At 47.5% G+C, this 18,746-nt stretch overlaps 1 protein-coding gene across 1 annotated transcript; it reads left to right on the top strand.

Annotated features, from left to right (window-relative positions):
* The first annotated feature begins 4,384 nt into the window (after positions 1–4,384).
* Positions 4,385–9,393, top strand: LOC101107932 (uncharacterized protein CXorf49 homolog). Its single transcript, XM_027963378.3, is given in 6 exon segments — positions 4,385–6,801; positions 6,803–7,057; positions 7,694–7,850; positions 8,402–8,478; positions 8,747–8,792; positions 9,353–9,393. Coding segments are annotated over 6 exon segments (1,617 nt in total). The 5' UTR covers positions 4,385–5,760.
* Positions 9,394–18,746: the final 9,353 nt, after the last annotated feature.

Genomic DNA, 18,746 nt, shown 5'->3' with positions numbered 1-18,746 from the left:
AAAAATAAAAAAATAAAAATAAATAAATAAATAAATAAAATAAATAAATCTAAGCAGGTAAGAAAAGGAAAAAAAAATAAACTACATATGCTTTATAGCTAATTCTTGCACAACATAAGAAGACATTTTGGAAAAAAAAAAAGTTTCACCCATGATTCTAGGACCATTCTAAAGGAGATCAGTCCTGGGTTTTCTTTGGAAGGAATGATGCTAAAGCTGAAACTCCAATACTTTGGCCACCTCATGTGAAGAGTTGACTCATTGGAAAAGACTCTTGATGCTGGGAGGGATTGGGGGCAGGAGAAGGGGATGACAGAGGATGAGATGGATGGATGACATCAGCGACTCGATGGACATGAGTTTGGGTGAACTCTGGGAGTTGGGGATGGACAGGGAAGCCTGGCGGGCTGCAATTCATGGGGTTGCAAAGAGTCGGACACGACTGAGTGACTGAACTGAACTGAACTAGGACCCAAGTGCCTCAACTGATTTTTCCTGCATGGTTCTTGCCCCAGAATCACAGATGTACAGAATATTAGAGCTAGATAATCTCATGTAGAAATCTAACAGGTCTACTCCTGAGGGGTGTACAAATATGCCAGAGTCCAGCTCCAGCAGCCAGGGAATCAGCCTGAAGGGATGAGCGGTGTCGATGGGGATGGTGTAGCCCCTGACTCGAGGTACGGGACTGCATGTTTATTTCAGGCATCAGGTCTTCTTTTATACTTTGACAAAAGCATTAGGTCAGAGGTTTGACATTTTCAGCTCCCCCTCCCCAGATTTATCTTCTCATTGTTGCCCTTCAAACAGAGTTCCTAATTCAGTGATCCTCTCAGAATCGTGTTTACTTGTGATTACACTGCAACTCATGCTTATGTCTGGGCTGCGTACCACATTCCTCGGTTTATTTCTTATCTTTCTAAATCCTGCTTGCCCTTAGTATCCTAAGCTCACTATCTCCTAAAAAGGCTTCTAACTATTCTTAATTATTCCTAAACCCTAAACTCAGCAAACTTCCTTTGCCATAAACATTTCCATCACAAACAGGTCTCAGATAACAATCCTTCCCATGGCCTCAAGCTGCGGCCTACATGCTCATCCTGGGACATTCTTTGTAAAAATCCTTGAACAAATGTCAACGGTTACTTTATAGATTATTTTCTGGGCACAACTGCAGAAGGCTTTGTGCTTTCTCATGCTTCTCTCAAGAACAATCAGCACCTTAACATTCTTTCCAGCCAACTCAACCGAAGAAAGGAAAGAACAAGTCAGAGTCACAAAACCTAACTCCTTCATCCCGGGACCATGCCTGCGGGATGAGGAGAGTGGTTGGGGCCATGCCTCCATCTTGTCAGTAATGCCTAATGCATCTCCCGACACAAATAAGCAATCTGAGAGTAGAGGGACAGTGCCATGTCAAGGCCAGCAGACAGTTCAACTACACGTGTTCGGTCCCCACTTTGCTGTTTGTTAGGACAGAAGCACCTCCATCGCCTCACACTCAGAACTCTTGTGGATGTATGTTGAAGCTGGTGCAGCTTCTTCCCAACCTCCTGACTAATTTGAAACAATGAAATCTGTCCCATTTACTGTCAGTTATAGCTAGAGCCTTGTTCACTCACTTGAGCATCCCAGGTGAAGCACTCCCCTTCACTGCAGCCATAGAATCTCTAGTGTTTTGGGGTCACCGTAGATTGCTGACTTAACAGACATAACACAAGATACAGTAAGGTAGGGCAAGCACTTGATGAGAAATCAGGAGACCTGTCTCTCTCCTAACCTACTGAAAATCACTTCCCCTTTCTGAACCTCTTGTTTCTCCATCTGGGAAAAGAAGAAGGTGACCTAGAACAGTGGCTCTCAACCTGGATTCCAAGAACTTCCTGAAATTGTGTGCAGAGTTGTGGGAGGCAATGTATACAGTCTTCTTGGGAGGGCGTATAGAGCTTTCAATAGATTCTCAAAGGAGTCCTATTATGGGCTGAATTGTGTTGCCCTCAAATGCCTATCTTAAAGCCCTAACCCTCAATGTGACTGAATTTGGAGATGGGGCCTTTAGAGAGGTAATTAGGATTAATTGAGGGAGCTGGTAAAGAATCTGCCTGCAATATAGGTTTTGATTTCTGTGTCAGGAAGTTCCCCTGGAGAAGGGATACGCTACCCAATCTAGTATCCTTGGGCTTCCCTGGTGGCTAGACGGTAACAAACCCACCTGCAGTGTAGCACACCTGAGTTCCATCCCTGTGTTGGGAAGTTCCCTGGAGGAGGGCATGGCAACCCACTCCAGTATTCTTGCCTGGAGAATTCCCATGGACAGAGGAGCCTGATGTGCTACAGTTCATGGGGTCACCAAGAGTCGGACACAACTGAGTGACCAAGCACAACACACACAGAGGTGTAAGAGTGGGGCCCTAATCCCAAAGGATCTGACATCCTTATAAGAGGAGGGGTTACCAGATCTCTCACGCGCTCTCTCTCTCTGTCTCCATACACACACAGAAGAAATGTCATGTGAGGAAACAGAGAGAAAGTGGCCAACTGCAATACAAGAGGAGTGCCTACACCAGGAGTTGAACTTGCTGGCACCTTGATCTTGGACTTCTAGTATCCCGAACTATGAGAAAGCAAATGTCTTTTGTTTAAACCATCCAGCCTGTGGTATTTGGTTTTGGCAACTCAAACAGACTAACACACTAACAGAATGAAGGACAAAAATCACATGATCATCTCTATAGATGCCCATAAAAAATTCAACACTCCAGGAGAAAAAACAGTCAAAGAACTAGGAGTAGAAAGAAATTACCTCGACATAATAAAGGCCACAACTAACATCATACCCAGTGGTGAAAAACTGAAATCTCTTCTTCTAAGGTAAGGAACAAGGCAAGGAAGCCCGCTCTCACCATTATGTTAGTATTCAACAACTGGAAGTCATAGCCAGAGCTGTTAGGAAAGCAAAAGAAATAAAAGGCATCCAAATCAGAAAGAAGTAAAATTCACTCTGTAAGAGAGCATGATTTTGTACATGCAAAACTCAAAAGAGTACACACACCCATACACACACACACACGCACACAACTGGTAGAACTAATAAACAAATTCAACAAAGTTGTAGGACACAAAATACAAAAGCAAAATTCAGTTGTATTACTACACACTAACAAAGAACAATTTGAAAAGGAAATTAAGAAAACAATTCCATTGACATTAGCAGCAAAAAAGGAAAAAATACTGAGGAATAAACTCAAGCAAGGACTCAAAAAATTTGTACACTGCAAACTACAAAACATTGCTGAAAGAAACTGAAAAAGACACAAATAAATGGGAAGGCATCTGTCTGCACAGACTGGAAAACTAAATATTGTTAAGAAGTCCATCCTATCTGAGGTGGTTAATTTTGTGTGTCAGCTTGACTAATCCACAGAGTGCCTAGACATTTAGTCAGACATTATTCTGGGTGTTTCTGTAGGGTGCTTTTTCACGAGATTAACGTTTAAATCAGTCAACGGGGTAAAACAGATTTCTCCCTGATACTGTGGGTGGGCTTTACCTAATCAGTTGATAATCTGAACAAAACAAAAAGGCAAACTTTCCTCACATAAGAGAATTCTTCCTGCGTGAAAGCCTTTGGACCTGGGACATCAGTTTGTTGTTGTTGTTGTTGTTGTTGTTTTTCCTGCCTTTAGACCCAAACTGAAATATCAGCTCTACTGGTTTGGTTCTTAGGCCTTCTAACCTGGACTAGAGCTAAACCACTGGCTCTTCTGGGTCTCCAGCTAGCCAACTCACCCTCTAGATCTTTGGACTTACCAGCCTCTATAATTGAATGAGTCAATTCTTTTACACACACACACTCCACTGGATCTGTTCTTCTAACACACTACCCAGAGTGATCTACAGATCCAATGCAAACCCTATCAAAATCCCAATAGCATGCTTTACATAAATAGAAAAACTCGTCCTAAAATTTAAGTAGAATCCCTGCAAGGAGATCCAACCAGTCCATTCTGAAGGAGATCAGCCCTGGGATTTCTTTGGAAGGAATGATGCTAAAGCTGAAACTCCAGTACTTTGGCCACCTCAGGCGAAGAGTTGACTCATTGGAAAAGACTCTGATGCTGGGAGGGAACGGGGGCGGGAGGAGAAGGGGACGACAGAGGATGAGATGGCTGGATGGCATCACTGACTCGATGGATGTGAGTCTGAGTGAACTCCAGGAGTTGGTGATGGACAGGAAGGCCTGGCGTGCATGCGAATCATGGGGTCGCAAAGACTCGGACACGACTGAGCGACTGAACTGAACTGAACTGAAAGAGATCCTTAATAGGGAAAACAATTTGCCCAAAGAAAGAGTAGAGAACTCACACTTCTTGATTCCAAAACACTACAAAGCTACACTAATCAAAACTGTGTGTTACTGCCATATTAACAAAGAGACCAATGGAGTAAAATAAGAGATCTTAGAAATAAACCCTCAATTTCAGAAGATGTGCCAGGCAGTGGACTTCCTGATAGAGGGGGGAAAATAGCTTTTTTAGATCTCTGGGTCAAAGCAAGGACTCTGGAGTCAGATTGCTTGGCTTCAATTCTACCGCTGACCCCCATGGGCCAAATGACCGTGGGCCAGTGGCCGAATCTCTCAGCACCTGTTTCCTCACCTGGAAGAGGCTGGTAGTCATTAGTACTATAGTCCTAGGAGTGTCACAAGGAAGCGTTACTATTTACGTACAGCACTTAGAAGAGTGCCGGGCACGGGGTCTCTGCTGTGTAAGTTGCTTTTCATAGATTCTGCCAAATTACCTCCCAAATGGATTTCTTGCACCACCGCCACAGAGGTTTGCTCCTAAACTCTCGCACTCTTGGAATGGTTAAGCACTTGGAAGCTTGTCATCCTAGTGTGTGCAGCCCGATTCGTGGTTTTAGTTTACATCTCCAGGATCAGCAGGGGTGAGCATCTTTGCGGGTGTAACTGGACACTGACTGAGACTCTCTCTTCTTTGAATTGCCTCAGAGTGGGGAAAGAGCTGAGGGAGGGAGGTCAATCCCAGTCTGTCCCCTAAATCTGCCTGCCAAGAACGTTTGATGGAGTAGTTGAGGCAGAGATGTTACAGAACAAAACTACGATCCCTTTGTCTTCTGGCCATTTGGGGAGAAGTACGCCGACCACTCATCACTGAGTGCGGGATTCCTCTGCCCATTCTCCCATTGGGTCATAAGACTTGTGGTGGAAGGAAGGCTGGCAAATGCTTTCAGCACGTACTAGGCGCCCAGCGCCCTCAGTACCCCGCCCCCTCCCACCCGCCTCCCGCTCCACCCACTTTGTACACGGTCAGGGCTCAGGGCTGTGACTCTAACTGGAAACGGGAGGTGGGACAGGAGGAGGTGGGACGAGAGGCTTGACAGAGGTACACTCGAGCGCAGCATGACCTTCAACCGCCAACTCGCCAACTGCCGGCATGGCCTTTGGGCTTGGCAGCAAACCGGAGGAGGCCCTCGACCCCATTGGTTACACCTCGAGGGGGCGGGCAAACAAGGCGCGTGCTGGTTGGCGGAAACCAGACCAATGAGCAGGCAGCAGCGCTGGCACGCTGAAAGCCTCGCGTTATTTGCGGCGATCTCCTGCGTGCGGTGCGTGTGGTGCTTGACGGCACGCTCCAGACGCCGCGTGCCTCACGTGCCCTGACCGCCATCATCGCCGCCGCCGCGACTCGGTTGATAAATCGTCGCCGCCCCGGCTCCGGCAGCCACCCAGATCGCGACATGAGCTCCCCAGACGATGAGGTGTTTGTTTGGGGAGGGGGTTCTGGCTCAGAGTGTGGGGAGCAGACCAGCGGCCTTGAGGCTGGCTCCCCAGCCCCACGGGGTCCCGGCCCCGACCCCGGCCCCGAGCCAGGGGCACAGCGAAGCGGCGAGGGTGAGGGCGGGGATGGCTTCCCAGACTCTGAGGGCTTCGAGTTGGAGCGGGCGGTGCTGGAAGCGGGAGGGCCGGTGCTGTTGGGCCGCGAAGGCCGGCCTGGTTCTCCGGCCGACGACACGGGGTACGCCGTGCAGCTGTCTGACGAGTCAGTGGCGGCCATCCTGCAGCAGCTGGCCGACCTGGACTTGCTGGGCATCCGCAGACACATGTCCCCGGAGAGATACGCGGTCGGCGAAGTGTCTGCCTTGCGGGACCTCGAGGCGCGTCCCAGCACTCGAGGCGCGGCCGCCCAGAGGTGTGGGGAAGCGGCACAGGCTGAGGCCGGCCCTCTGTGCGTCGGCGGGCCCAGGGCAGGCCGGGCCTGGGGGAACCCTAAGAGAGGCACTAAGAGTAGGTTGAACATGGCTGTGGATCGCCAGTGGCCCCCCTCAGGAAGCCTAGCCGGGCTGCTCTCCGACTCCGAGTCCTCTGATGAGTGCAGTGAGATACAGCCTATGAGAGTGAGCATTTATCCCAAAGACGGAGGCCAGGCCAAGCTGAACAGCCCCAAGGATCCCGGGGACACACCCAGACACTCGAATGTCCAAGGCAGGGAGAATCTCCTTGACGTGCCAGGCACTTGCCTGTCCTCAGCTCCGCGAGGATTGATTTCGGTTGTGGAAAGGCAGGGCAGGCAGGGCGATGCAGACCAGGAGGACATCTCCCCCCCTAAGAAAATGCAGAGTGTGCTCCGGGGGAAGGGGGGCAGCCTGCCCAGCTACCCGGGAGTAGCAGCAGCAGCAGCAGCTCCCGCAGCTGCCACTACAGCCAGGCTGCCGCGGCCCAGTCCTAGGAGGAAGAGGGTCCAGGAGAAGAAATCCTTTGGGGCGTCTCCAAACCTGCCCTGGGAGAACCTTCCCTTCCTGGGGGCGGGGAATCTCGGCCACTCCCCTGGATCCGGCCACCTTCCCCCCAATCTTCGGCATCCCGCTGCTTGGGAGGTCCAAGAAGTATGCCTTGGTCCCTTGGGGAGCCAAAGAGTCCAAGCACACCGGCGCTGGGAAGAAGCCCGTGGCTAGGCGGGCCCGGGACTCGGTGGCAGCAGTGGCGGTGTCGGGAGAAGACAACGACCCAAATAGAGACCCAGTCACAAAGGGCCAAGTGAGTAGGCCAGGCCCCTCCTCTCTCCCCACTCTTGCCCCTGCCACCCTCCCCAGGACACATGTCTTCACCCCGTGCTCCCCTTCTCCATCCCTCAGGGGTCGTCATTGGGTGGCCCTCGGTCACTGGGTCATTAGGATGCCAGGTTGGGGTCCTTTTCCTAGGGACAAATGTGAAGGTAGCACTTTGGGTGTGCTGGGCTCGGTTCTCCACCCTTGGCCTCTTTCCAGCCTCCTCCACGAGGCTGGGGCTGGCGTGGAAAGCAGGGCTGGTAGCTGAATTGATTTGAGGGGACCCCTTAAAAGCTTCACAGAGCTTCAGTGTTTAGACGCATCACTTTCCTGAATCCTACTTCCTAGCTGTTCCCCAAACCTTCCTTGCAGGGGCCCCAGACTTTCTCAGTGCCACACTGTTGTCCCCAGCTCAGCTCTGCCTGCTGGCCTGGGGCTGACTGACGGAGAATGTGCTAAAGAGATCAGCCTTTCGATTGTCTTCCCAATTCCCTGCCTCAGCTCGGTCTTGAATCATACGAGCTCTCACACACAGACATGGACATATAAATGCACTGGTACACACACGCGCACGCACACACGCACACATCCTTACTGCAGATCAGTGAGAAATCTTTGTTTTTAGCTAACCACTGACAGGCCGTGGCTATCTTGTTCACGGGTGCATCATGGAGAACCCAGCAGCGCCAACCTCAGCATCAGAGGTGGGCAGGATTCAAGAAACTCAGAGCCCGTGGCCGTGAACAAGGGAGAAGTCATGCCCAGAGGGCCTGGCCCCTCAGGTGAGTGTCCTGGGTTTTGATATGGGGCGGAGGGTGGGGGGCGGGGGAGGTGGAGACCAGAGGTGAGGGCAGAAACCTCTGTCTCTGATTCTCTCTCTCTCCTGGGGGCTCAGAGGCTGCTTCTCCCATGGGAAACAGGGTGTCAACAGGGCTGGCCCTGGCCCCATCACCTTCTGTGTGGGATTTGTTTGGCAGGGGTGATTGGTGGCAGTGCCCCAACAGCTACTCTGGGCGTAGACCTGCAGGCTAATAGCCTTTTCTGTGAAGTGCTGTTGGCCCACATTGCTCTCCCAGGTGCTGGCTGTGGCTGCCGCTCTGGGAGGCTCGAACCCAGAACCACAGTCTTTGGCGACCATCGTGGTGAAATGGCTGCCCCTGAGGAATAGGAGGGGCAGGCCCAGAGAGAAGGTTTGGGCTGCCTGCCGGGCAGAGCAGGGGAGGCTTGATGCTAGCAGAGGGTGGTACTGCCTCACCTCACGTTAGACCCTGCTTGGCCCTTTCCACCTCACTGGGAGCCTGGGAAGCTGGATTGTGTGTCCTTTCCCTGTCAGGTGACCAGAGACCAGCTGACCGTCTCCCAAGACCGAAAAGGCAGCAGCAGCCACCTGGAAGGCAGGGCTGTCCTCGGGTAATGCTGCTTCTGACTCCTGGAAGTGCACACCCAAACCCCATGGTGGGATCTGGGTCCAAGTGCAACTGACGTGTGTGGGCCCCCTCCCCGCCGTCCCATCCCACACCCCAGGGAGGGAGCCCACCTCCTTTCCACTGAGGAAAGTCTTTGCCTTGCCAGTCTGGACACCTGGCTTTGGGATGGAGGGCCCGGGGAAGAGGAGAGGAGGAGAGGGGAGGCGGGTGTATACTAACCTTTTCTCTTCCTCCTGTGTCTGCTGGCCTAGTGTGTAGTGCTACAGAGAGAAATAGACGACCTTAAGGAGCAACTAGGTATGAGGAACCAGGGACAGAGAGCAGCGGGTTCTTAGTGCAGAAGCAAGGTGGGCCCTTTGGGTGGGGTGGGCTGCAGGTGCAGGGGGCCTCGTAGGGATCAGCATTCCTGTGGGGAGGAGAACCTAGCAAGCCTGTCCCTGGAGCGTGTGGTGCATGTTCAGCTGGGCATGCGGACAAGTAACAAAGTACTGTGTGGACCGCGTGCACACTCTGCCAGCCGTTCGAGTCCTGAGAGCTCCTTCTGATAGGACTTGTAGAGATGCCTTGTTGATCGGCGTGGCCTCTAAGGTTCTTGTTGGATATTTTGCGAGACAATTTTTGAATGGTTTGGACGTGGCCCCGAGCTTGAGAGCTGCTGGCACATTTTGTTTCCTTTTAGGAAATGGCTCCACATTTAATTCCGGTAGTGGGGAGTGATCAGGCCCAGAGCTCTTTGCATCTGGGCTGGGGGTATGTGGGTTTCAGGGTGTAGGGCTAGGTGGTTCCCCACGGGGACGGGGGACAGGCTTCTATGTCCGTCTGTCTGGAGCACCTGTTTATGCCTCTCCCTGTTGCAGCCTCCATGCAGTACCTGGCTGAGAAGTTCCAGATCCTCTGAAGTGAGTGTTACACATTGCATACTCCTTCCCACAACGTTGGCTGTTGAGCAGGGCTGTGGGCTGGCCCTGGCTTGAGGCTCTTCCCTGACTCTGCTGTTTCACAGGTTGAGCCCAGTGCCTTCCTGCAAGAGGAGCAGCTGTTACCTCCGGGGCTGGCGAGCTGTGGCCGAGCTTGTTGCCTCTTGTTCTGCCTCCACCAGGGCATCCTCTGCCGCTTGTTTTGCCCCTTCTCTGCCCCAGTCTCACAGCAGTTCTGTTTGTTTGTTTGTTTTTAATTTAGTTAATTCGTTTACTTTACTTTACAATATTGTATTGGTTTTGCCACAGCAGTTTTTGATTAAAGGACTCTTCATATTCTGTGTTCTGCCCTCTCTCTGAGGGGTAGGGGTTAAGGGAGTGGGGACGAGGCCTGGTGGGGAGCTGCTCCACATCAGAGCCTGTTCAAGAACAGTACCTCTGGCATCCTGTGGTGGGGACTCTGGGTCAGCCTCTGCTACCATCCAGGCCGTCAGGCCAGCGGAGCACCCCCAGTCTGTGTTCTGTGTGGGCTCTGTCTGGCCACACTGGCACGTCCTCCCTTTCCCTGAAAGCCCTCTTCTAGTTCTCTAAACACCCTCCTCTGGGGTTTAGCAGTTTCCATTCATTGCTGCCATTCTGCCTCCCTGTCAGAAGGAACTCATGACCCCCTTACAGAGCTCCAGTCTTTCACCCTTTCCTCACTGCACTCATTGTCCTCCTTACCCTGACCGCTCTGCTTTCCTGTCAGAGCACCCTCGATCCCTCCCCTGGCTTGCCATCGATGACCTTGCCTGCATGTTTACTTAAGCAGGTGGTAGCAGGCACAGGTGTGCTCATCTTCCCCCTTCCCGGGCCCTACCCTCTCAGTGGAGTCCCTACCCCACCCCCCGGTGCCACCTTGCAAGCAGGAACCTGCATACTCTTCCCCCTCTCCTCTTTAGCACTCATCCCTGAGACTCAGGCACCAAAACTTGTGCTTCCCCTTCCTCGGGTTCAGTAAAGGGCAAGAGGATGAATCTTGGACCCAGTGAACTGGGGAGCAGGAGCGAAGGTACAGGGAACACAGGAGAAAAGCTCAGGTCAGTTGCCGAGCTGGAAGTCAGGAGAGGCGTCTGGTGCCGATCTGGGGCAGAGTGCACCCTGACAGCTAGAGACGGATGGTCCAGTCCTTGGAGCTTTCATGTCCTCCCTGCCCTAGCCAGCTGACCAGCCTACACTCCTGCCGCCTGGATGTCTCTCTGCCCTTGAGTGGAAATGGGTCCTTCAGGCTCCATGACAAGTATGGTTGGTAAGTCTGTGTTCTCACAGGATCTCCATCAAATACTGTTCCACCAGCCCCATGACATAGATTTTCCTGCAAATGGTATTTCTCAAGAGTGTCCCAGCTCAGTCTCCCAGACTACTTGTTAGGGCACACAAGACTAAGTCTCAAATTCATGTTCAATTTCTGCCCCCACCCCCACCACCACCCGCCCTTCTCTGAAGTTTGGGGAGGACTTCCTTCTCTCAGCCAAGACCCCAGGGCTGTGCCAGCCTGCGACTCAGAGGGACACATTTGTATTCGAGTGAAGTGAGGGTAGGTTTTGCCTGACTTCCTTCCTGAAAGACCATGGTTTTATTTCACAATAGAGGGTATGCTGCACATTCAAAGTTGGTGCCTGGTCATCTCTCTGTGTGAATAAAAGTCATCAGGGATAATGCCCCCTGAGGCAGAAAGACGTGATTCGGGGAGTAATGGAAGTAGAGACTGGTCCAGATTCTGTAGGGCATTGAGTGAGCCGAAGCAAGGGTCAGATCTCCTTTATTCAAGGGGTGTTGTCACGTTCCCAAAACGTAGAAGGGGAGGATGCAAATCTCAGGACAGGACATCTCAAAATGTTGGAGTCGCTGGAGGAGGCACTGGATCCTACCTTGTGATTCTGTGATGTCTGCCAACTGCTGAGGGTGTGGATGAGTGAAAATGGGAAGAGTGGCTCCGGGGACATGGCTACCCATCTTAGAAACAGGAGACCTCCCTCCAAAACCTGGGTTACTTGTGGGGAGTTAGAGGTGACTGCACCTGAGCAATGGGGAGCACTTGGGTCCGCCCTTCCCCATATTCTCACGTTGACTTCCTTCCGCGGCTCATGGCATGAGGTCAGGTGGACAGAGCACGAGGGTTGGGACAGTCACAGACCTCAGGGTCAGAAAAGAAGATGAATGGGACTTACTCCTTCCACTCAGACCCCTCCCTGGAGCAGGTGGGCTTGATCACTTAGTTTACAGCTGATCCAGTGGTTATTGCCTGGTGGTGTAGCACATCTCGCTGTTGTCCAAGTGAGTAAATTTGGCAGAGACCTTCCAGCTGAGGTTTGTGCCCACCGAGACATGTAGGTAAGTTGTGCCCAGGGAGAAGTCCAGCACCAGCATCAGCACCACTCTTGGGCGGAGAGGGGCCTGGGACTGTGGTCACCAGGGTGAGGAAGTGGAAAAGCTCGTGGAAGGGGAGGTGGGAGGGCATGAGCACAACCCTTCCTTCACTTTTTACCAGGCTCCCTTCCCTCCTCTGAGCACACAGTTCAGATCAACTACCTCACTATAATGGTGCTGGAAACATATACATCACAGGCCTTGGCTCAGCCCCAAGCCTTCCACTTCCAGCGGGAAATCTGTGGCAGGGCCTAAGGCATAGGCTAAAGAAATACATCTGTGCCCCAGAGGGTAGGAGGAAGGCTGAAGCCCAGCCTCATTCAGTGCCCCCTGTCGCCTTTCCCCCTCATGCCCCTTCTCCAGCCTGGGAGACAATGACAGCTGCTTTGGAGAGCCCCGGGCCCCATCCTGCCTGGTTCTGCTGCCTGTCCAACTCCAGGGAAGATGCTTCCTCCCCATCACACCCATCCCCAGGTCTACCGCTCTCTGTGGACTCTTGAGGGAGACTGGCACAAGCAAAGAAGGTAGAGTCGGTGAGTCCTGAAGAGGGAGCCTGGGGTGGTGAGCACAGTAATCTTGCCCAAAGATGTCCAAGTCCTAATCCCTGCAGTTGGCTTGTATTTTCCTTTGTGTGATAACGGGTTATGCTTGCAGATGCAATAAAGGCTGCTACTCAGCTGACTTAATGTGGGGTCACTTTCACCTGCATTGGCCAGGTCTGGCCGGGCACACTGGGGCTGCCAGATTTTCCACCTGGACTATCCCTGGGTAACCATCCCAGTCCCTGGACTGTCCCAGTGTTTGAATGACTGTGGTGTGCTTCGTGCCCTTGTGCTTGTGCAATATTGAAGGCCTGGTAAGTACTTCCCAGATGCAGATGCGGAACAGGCCTGTAGTTTTGAACCCCCTTTTGTTTCAAGCCAATCACTTCTTCCTCCCTAGTCCTCTTGAGGTATCTGCCAGCCTGACTTTTACAACGATGATTCACTTTTTAAAAGGATTTACTATTGCTTTTGCATAAAATAACCTTTCCAAACATAAAAGATTAACTACATTGAATTAAATACGAATTAAACAGACTATACATATACTCGTTGTGGAGAGTGTAAGCCCTCAATATCACAAATAATTATGAACCAGTCAACCCATGTAACCATACTCAGGTGACATAAATGTACATTGCACATCCAGAAATCACCTATATGTTCTTTTCTCTGAGGAATCCAAATGGATAAATCTACATACTTCCCAATTCCATTTACTTCACATTCTTGAGGAGGCCAAACTATAGACACAGAAAACAAGACTGGGGATTGCCAGGGTCTTGGGGTTGAGATTATGGGTTAAACTACCAAAGAGCATGAAACAATTTTGTAGCTGATGAAAATATTTTTTATGTTGATTGTAGTGGTGGTTCCATAATAGAATGTTTGTAGGCACTTAGAGTTTATATGTAGCTTAATTTCAATAAACCCATATTATTCAATAAATTGTAGAAAGTACGTTATGAGATCACAATCAGAGAAGAAAAAAGAAACAAAGGGAATCCAAAACGGAAAAGGAAAATTAAAACTGTCACTGTTTGCAGATGACATGTTACTATACATTGGAAATCCTAAGGATGTCACCTGAAATCTACCAGAATTCATAAATCAATTCAGTAAAGTTGCAGAGTACAAAATGATGATATAGAAATCTGTTACATTTCTATCTGTTCACAGGGTCCAATCCCAAAGAAGGGTAATGCCAAAGAACGTTCAAACTATCATACAATTGTGCTCATTTCACATGCTAGTAAGTGAAAGTGAAAGTATTAGTTGCTCAGTCGTGTGTGACTCTTGGCAACCCCATGGACTGTAACCCACCAGGCTCCTCTGTTTATGGGTTTCTCCAGGCAAGAATACTAGAGTGAGAAGCCATTCCCCTTCTCCAGGGGATCTTCCTGACCCAGGGACCGGAACTCATGTTTCCTGCATTGCAGTCAGATTCTCTATCATCTGAGCCACCAAGGAAGATCCTGGTGCTAGTAGCTAGTAAGGTGATGCTCAAAATCCTTCAAGCTAGGCTTCGGCAGTACGTGAACCAAGAACTTCCAGATGTACAAACTGGGTTTTAAAAAGTCAGAGGAACCAGAGATCAAATTGCCAATATCCACTGGATCACGTAGAAAGCAAGGGAGTTCCAGAAAAACATCTACTTCTTCTTCATTGACTATGCTAAAGCCTTTGACTGTGGTCATTATGAACTGTGGAAAATTCTTAAAGAGATGGGAGTACCAGACCACTTTACCTGTCTCCTGAGAAACCTGTATGCGGGTCAAGAAGCAACAGTTAGAACCGAACATGGAGCAGTGGACTGGCTCAAAATTGGGAAAGGAGTACATCAAGGCTGTATTTTGTCACCCTGATTAAATAATCAGGGTACATCGTGTGAAATGCTGGGCTGGATGAATCACAGGCCGAGATCAAAATTGCCAGGAGAAATAGCAATAACCTCAGATAGGCAGGTTGATACCACTCTAATGGCAGAAAACGAAGAGGAACTAAAGAGCCTCTTGATGAAGGTGAAAGAGGAGAGTGGAAAAGCTGGCTTAAAAAACAATAATTGATTGGTACAACACTTCTTTTTTTCTTTTTTAATTAATTTATTTTTCAATTGAAGGATAATTGCTTTACAGAATTTTGTTTTCTGTCAAACATCAACATGAATCAGCCGTAGGTATACATATGCCCCCTCCCTCTTGAACCTCCCTCCCATCTCCCTCCCATCTCCCACCCCTCTAGGTTGATACAGAGCCCCTGTTTGAGTTCCCTGAGACATACAGCAAATTCCCATTGGCCATCTATTTTACATATGGTAACGTAAGTTTCCATGTTCCTCTCTCCATACATCTCACTCTCTCCTCCCCTCTCCCCGTGTCCATAAGTCTGTTCTCTATGTCTGTTTCTCCATTGCTGCCCTGCAAATAAATTCATTGGTATCATCTTTCTAGATTCCATATATATGCATTAGTGCATACAATATTTATTTTCCTCTTTCTGACTGACTTCTGTCTGTATAATAGGCTCTAGGTTCATCCACCACATTAGAACTGATTCAAATGCTTTCCTTTTTATGGCTGAGTAATATTTCATCGTGTATATGTACTACAGCTTCTTTACCCATTCATCTGTTGATGGACATCTGGGTTGCTTCCATGTCTTGGCTATTGTAAACAGTGCTGCAGTGAACATTGGGGTACCTGTGTCTTTTTAAATTTTGGTGTCCTTGGGGTGTATGCCTAGGAGTGGGATTGCTGGGTCATATGGTGGTTTTATTCCTAGATTTTTAAGGAATCTCCATACTGTCGTTCATAGTGGCTGTGTCAATTTACATTCCTACCAACAGTGCCAGAGGCTTCCCTTTTCTCCACACCCTCTCCAGCATTTATTGTTTGTAGATTTTTTGATGATGGCCATTCTGACCGGTGTGAGGTGATATCTCATTGTGGTTTTGATTTGCATTGTGATGTTGAGCATCTTTTCATGTGTTTGTTAGCCATCTGTATGTCTTCTTTGGAAAAATGACTGTTTAGGTCTTTTTCCCACTTTTTGATTGGGTTGTTTGTTTTTCTGGTATTGACTTGTATGAGCTGCTTGTATAGTTTGGAAATTAATTCTTTGTCAGTTGTTTCATTTGCTATTATTTTCTCCCATTCTGAGGGTTGTCTTTTCACCTTGTTTCTAGTTTCCTTTGCTGTGCAAAAGCTCTTAAGTTTAGTTAGGTCCCACTTGTTTATTTTTGTTTTTATTTCCAGTAGTCTAGGAGGTGGGTCATGGAGGATCTTGCTTTGATTTATGTCCTTGAGTGTTCTGCCTATGTTTTCCTCTAAGAGTTTTATAGTTTCTAGTCTTAAATTTAGGTCTTCGATCCATCTTGAGTTTATCTTTGTGTATGGTGTTTAGGAAGTGTTCTAATTTCATTCTTTTACATGTTGATTGCTACAACATCTTAAGCAGTTTTCAAACTCAGAAAATTTAACTTTGAGGCAATACAATTCTCTACTGAAGGCACTCATTCAAAATTCACGTGTCCCCAAATTGTCCTCTGTACCTATATTTTTAATTCTGCTTCCAATCAAAGAACATGCATTGCATTCAGTTTTCGTGTCTCTTTAGTGTCCTTTAAACTAGAACAATTTCCCAGACATTTTCTGGTCATGTGTGACATGACCTTTCACTGTTTAGTATGATGCTGATGGTGGGCTTGTCATATATGGCCTCTATTATGTTGAAGTACGTTCCTTCTATACCCAACTTGTTCACCATTTTTATCCTGAAATGATGTATTTTGCCAAATGCTTTTTCTTCATATATCAAAGTGATCATATGATTTTAATTTTCCATTTTTTAATGTGGTATATCACACTTATTGATTTAAATATGTTGAACCACCCTTGCCTCTCAGGGATAATTGTCACTTGGTCATGGAATATACTTCTTTTCATGTGCTGTTGAGTTTGGCCTGCTATTTTGTTAAGAATTTCAGTGACATTGGTGACATCAGTCTATCATTTTCTTGTAGTGTCTTTCTCTGACCCTGGTATCAGATAACACTGGCCTTGTGAAATGAGTTTGGAAGTATCCCATCCTTTTTAGTTTTCTGGAAGAGTCTGAGAAAGACTGGCATTAATTCTTCCTTAAATGATTGATAGAATTCACAATTGAAACCATCTGGTCTTGGGCTTTTCTTTGCTGAGAGTTGTTTTTGCCTTCACTGATTTAATCTCCTTACTCATAATTAGTCTTTTCATATTTTCTATTTCTACATGATTCAGTCTTGGTAAACTGCATGTTTCTAGCAATTTATCCATTCCTAGATTTCCAATTTGATGGTGTATGGCTGTTCATAATCGTCTCTCACAATCCTTTGTATTTCTGTGGTGTCATTGTAATGTCTCCTATTTCGTTTCTGATTTTATATGTTTGAACTCTTTTCTTTAGTTAATCTAGGAACAAGTTTGTCAGTTTTGTTTATCATTTCAAAAGCCAGCTCTTACTTTCATTGATCTTTTCTATTCATTCTCTAGTCTCCATTTCGATTTTTTTTCTTCTCTGATCTTTGTTAATTCCTTCTATCTCTAACTTTGCACTTAGAGTTTTTTTTTCTTTTTTCTCTTATTCCACAAGATTTTTTATTTGATATCGTTCTTGTTTCTTTAAAAAATACACAATTTCATTCCCATTTATTTATTTTTGGCCAAGCTGGGTCTCCGTTGACGTGCAGGCTTTTCTCTAGTTGCGGCGAGTGGGGGCTACTCTCTAGTTGCGGTGTGTGGGCCCCCAATTGCAGTGGCTTCTCTTGTTGTGGAGCACAGGCTCTAGGTGCACAGACTCAGTAGTTGCAGCTCCCGGGCTCTAGAGCACAGGCTCATAGTTGTAGTGCACAGGCTTAGTTGCTCTGCGGCTTGTGGGATCCTCCCAGATCAGGGGAGCGAACCTGTGTACCCTGCATTGGCAGGAAGATTCTTTTCCACTGAGCCACCAGGGAAGCCCTCTTGCTTGTTTCTTAATGTATTCATTTATCACTATAAACTTCTTTCTTAGAACTGCTTTTGTAGTCCATTGTGGTTCCGTTTTCATTTGTTTCAAGATATTTTTAAATAGACCATTTTACTTCTTCTTTGACCCATTAGTTGTTCAGGAGTGTGCTATTTAGTACCCAGATATTTGTGAATTTTCCAGCTTTGTTCCTGTTATTGATTTCTAGTTTCATGCCATTGTAGACGCAAAAGATACTTGGTGTGGTTTCAATCTTCTTAAATTTGCTTAGAGATGTTTCATGAGATATCATATGATCCATCCTGGAAGATGTTCCATTTGAACTTGAGAAGAATGTGTTCTGCTGCTGTGAGATGGAATGTTGTACAAGTCTGTTAAGTCCATCTGGTCTACAGTATGGTTCAAGCCCATTTCCTTTTTCCTTTTGTTGATCTCGTGTGGATAATCTATCCATTGTGAAAGTGGAATATTGAAGTCCCCTACTATTGTTGTGTTGTTACCTATTTAGCCCTTCAGATCTGTTAGTATTTGCTCAATATACTCAGGTGTTCCAGTGGTGGGTGGGTATATATTAAGATTCACAATTCTTGTATCATCTCGATGAACTGACACCCTTTATCATTATATAATGACTTTCTTTGTCTCAAATTACCATTTTTGGCTTAAAGCCTATTTTGTCTGATATCGGTATGGCTACTGCTCTCTTTTGTTTCTCACTTTCAGGGAATACCTTTTACCATCCCTTCAGTTTGAGCATAGGTATGACCTTAAAACTGAAGTGAGTCTCTTGTAGGCAGCAGTGCAGTGGAGCATTGTTTTGTTTTGTTTTTGTTTTTGTTTTTAAATCCATCCATCCACTCTATTCCTTTTGCTGGAGAACTAAATCCAGTTACATTTAGAGTAATTATCGATAGGTAAGTATTTAATAATGCCATCATAGTAATTGATTTCTGACTGATTTTTAGTTCCCTAATTCCTTTCTTCCATTTTAGCTGCTTTCCTTGGTAAATTGATTTTCATGGTACGTTTTGGTTCCCTTCTCTTCATCTTTTGTGAATCTAATGTATGCTTTTGCTTTGTGGTTACCATGGAGCTTGCATAAAATATCATACACATTATGTTTTTTTATATTACCATTTATGTATTTTAAATTGCATACCCATTAACAAATTGATGCTACAGCAAATTTTTATCTTTTAATCTTTAGCTAGAGTTAAGTAGGTACACCACCATATTACACTGTTAGATTATTCTGGATCTGAATGTATGCATCCCTCTACCACTGTGTTGTATGTTTTTGTAATATTAACTAGGATCTATTTGTTTTCAGCTTTAAGAACTCCTTTTAATGGTGGAATAGAAGGACATGCACTCATCTCCTCCTG

This window comes from Ovis aries, chromosome X (genome assembly GCF_016772045.2).
Source record: "Ovis aries strain OAR_USU_Benz2616 breed Rambouillet chromosome X, ARS-UI_Ramb_v3.0, whole genome shotgun sequence".
NCBI lineage: Eukaryota > Metazoa > Chordata > Mammalia > Artiodactyla > Bovidae > Ovis > Ovis aries.
Note: the sequence above shows the minus strand (reverse complement) of the source record. Positions and strands in the feature narration are given on the sequence as shown.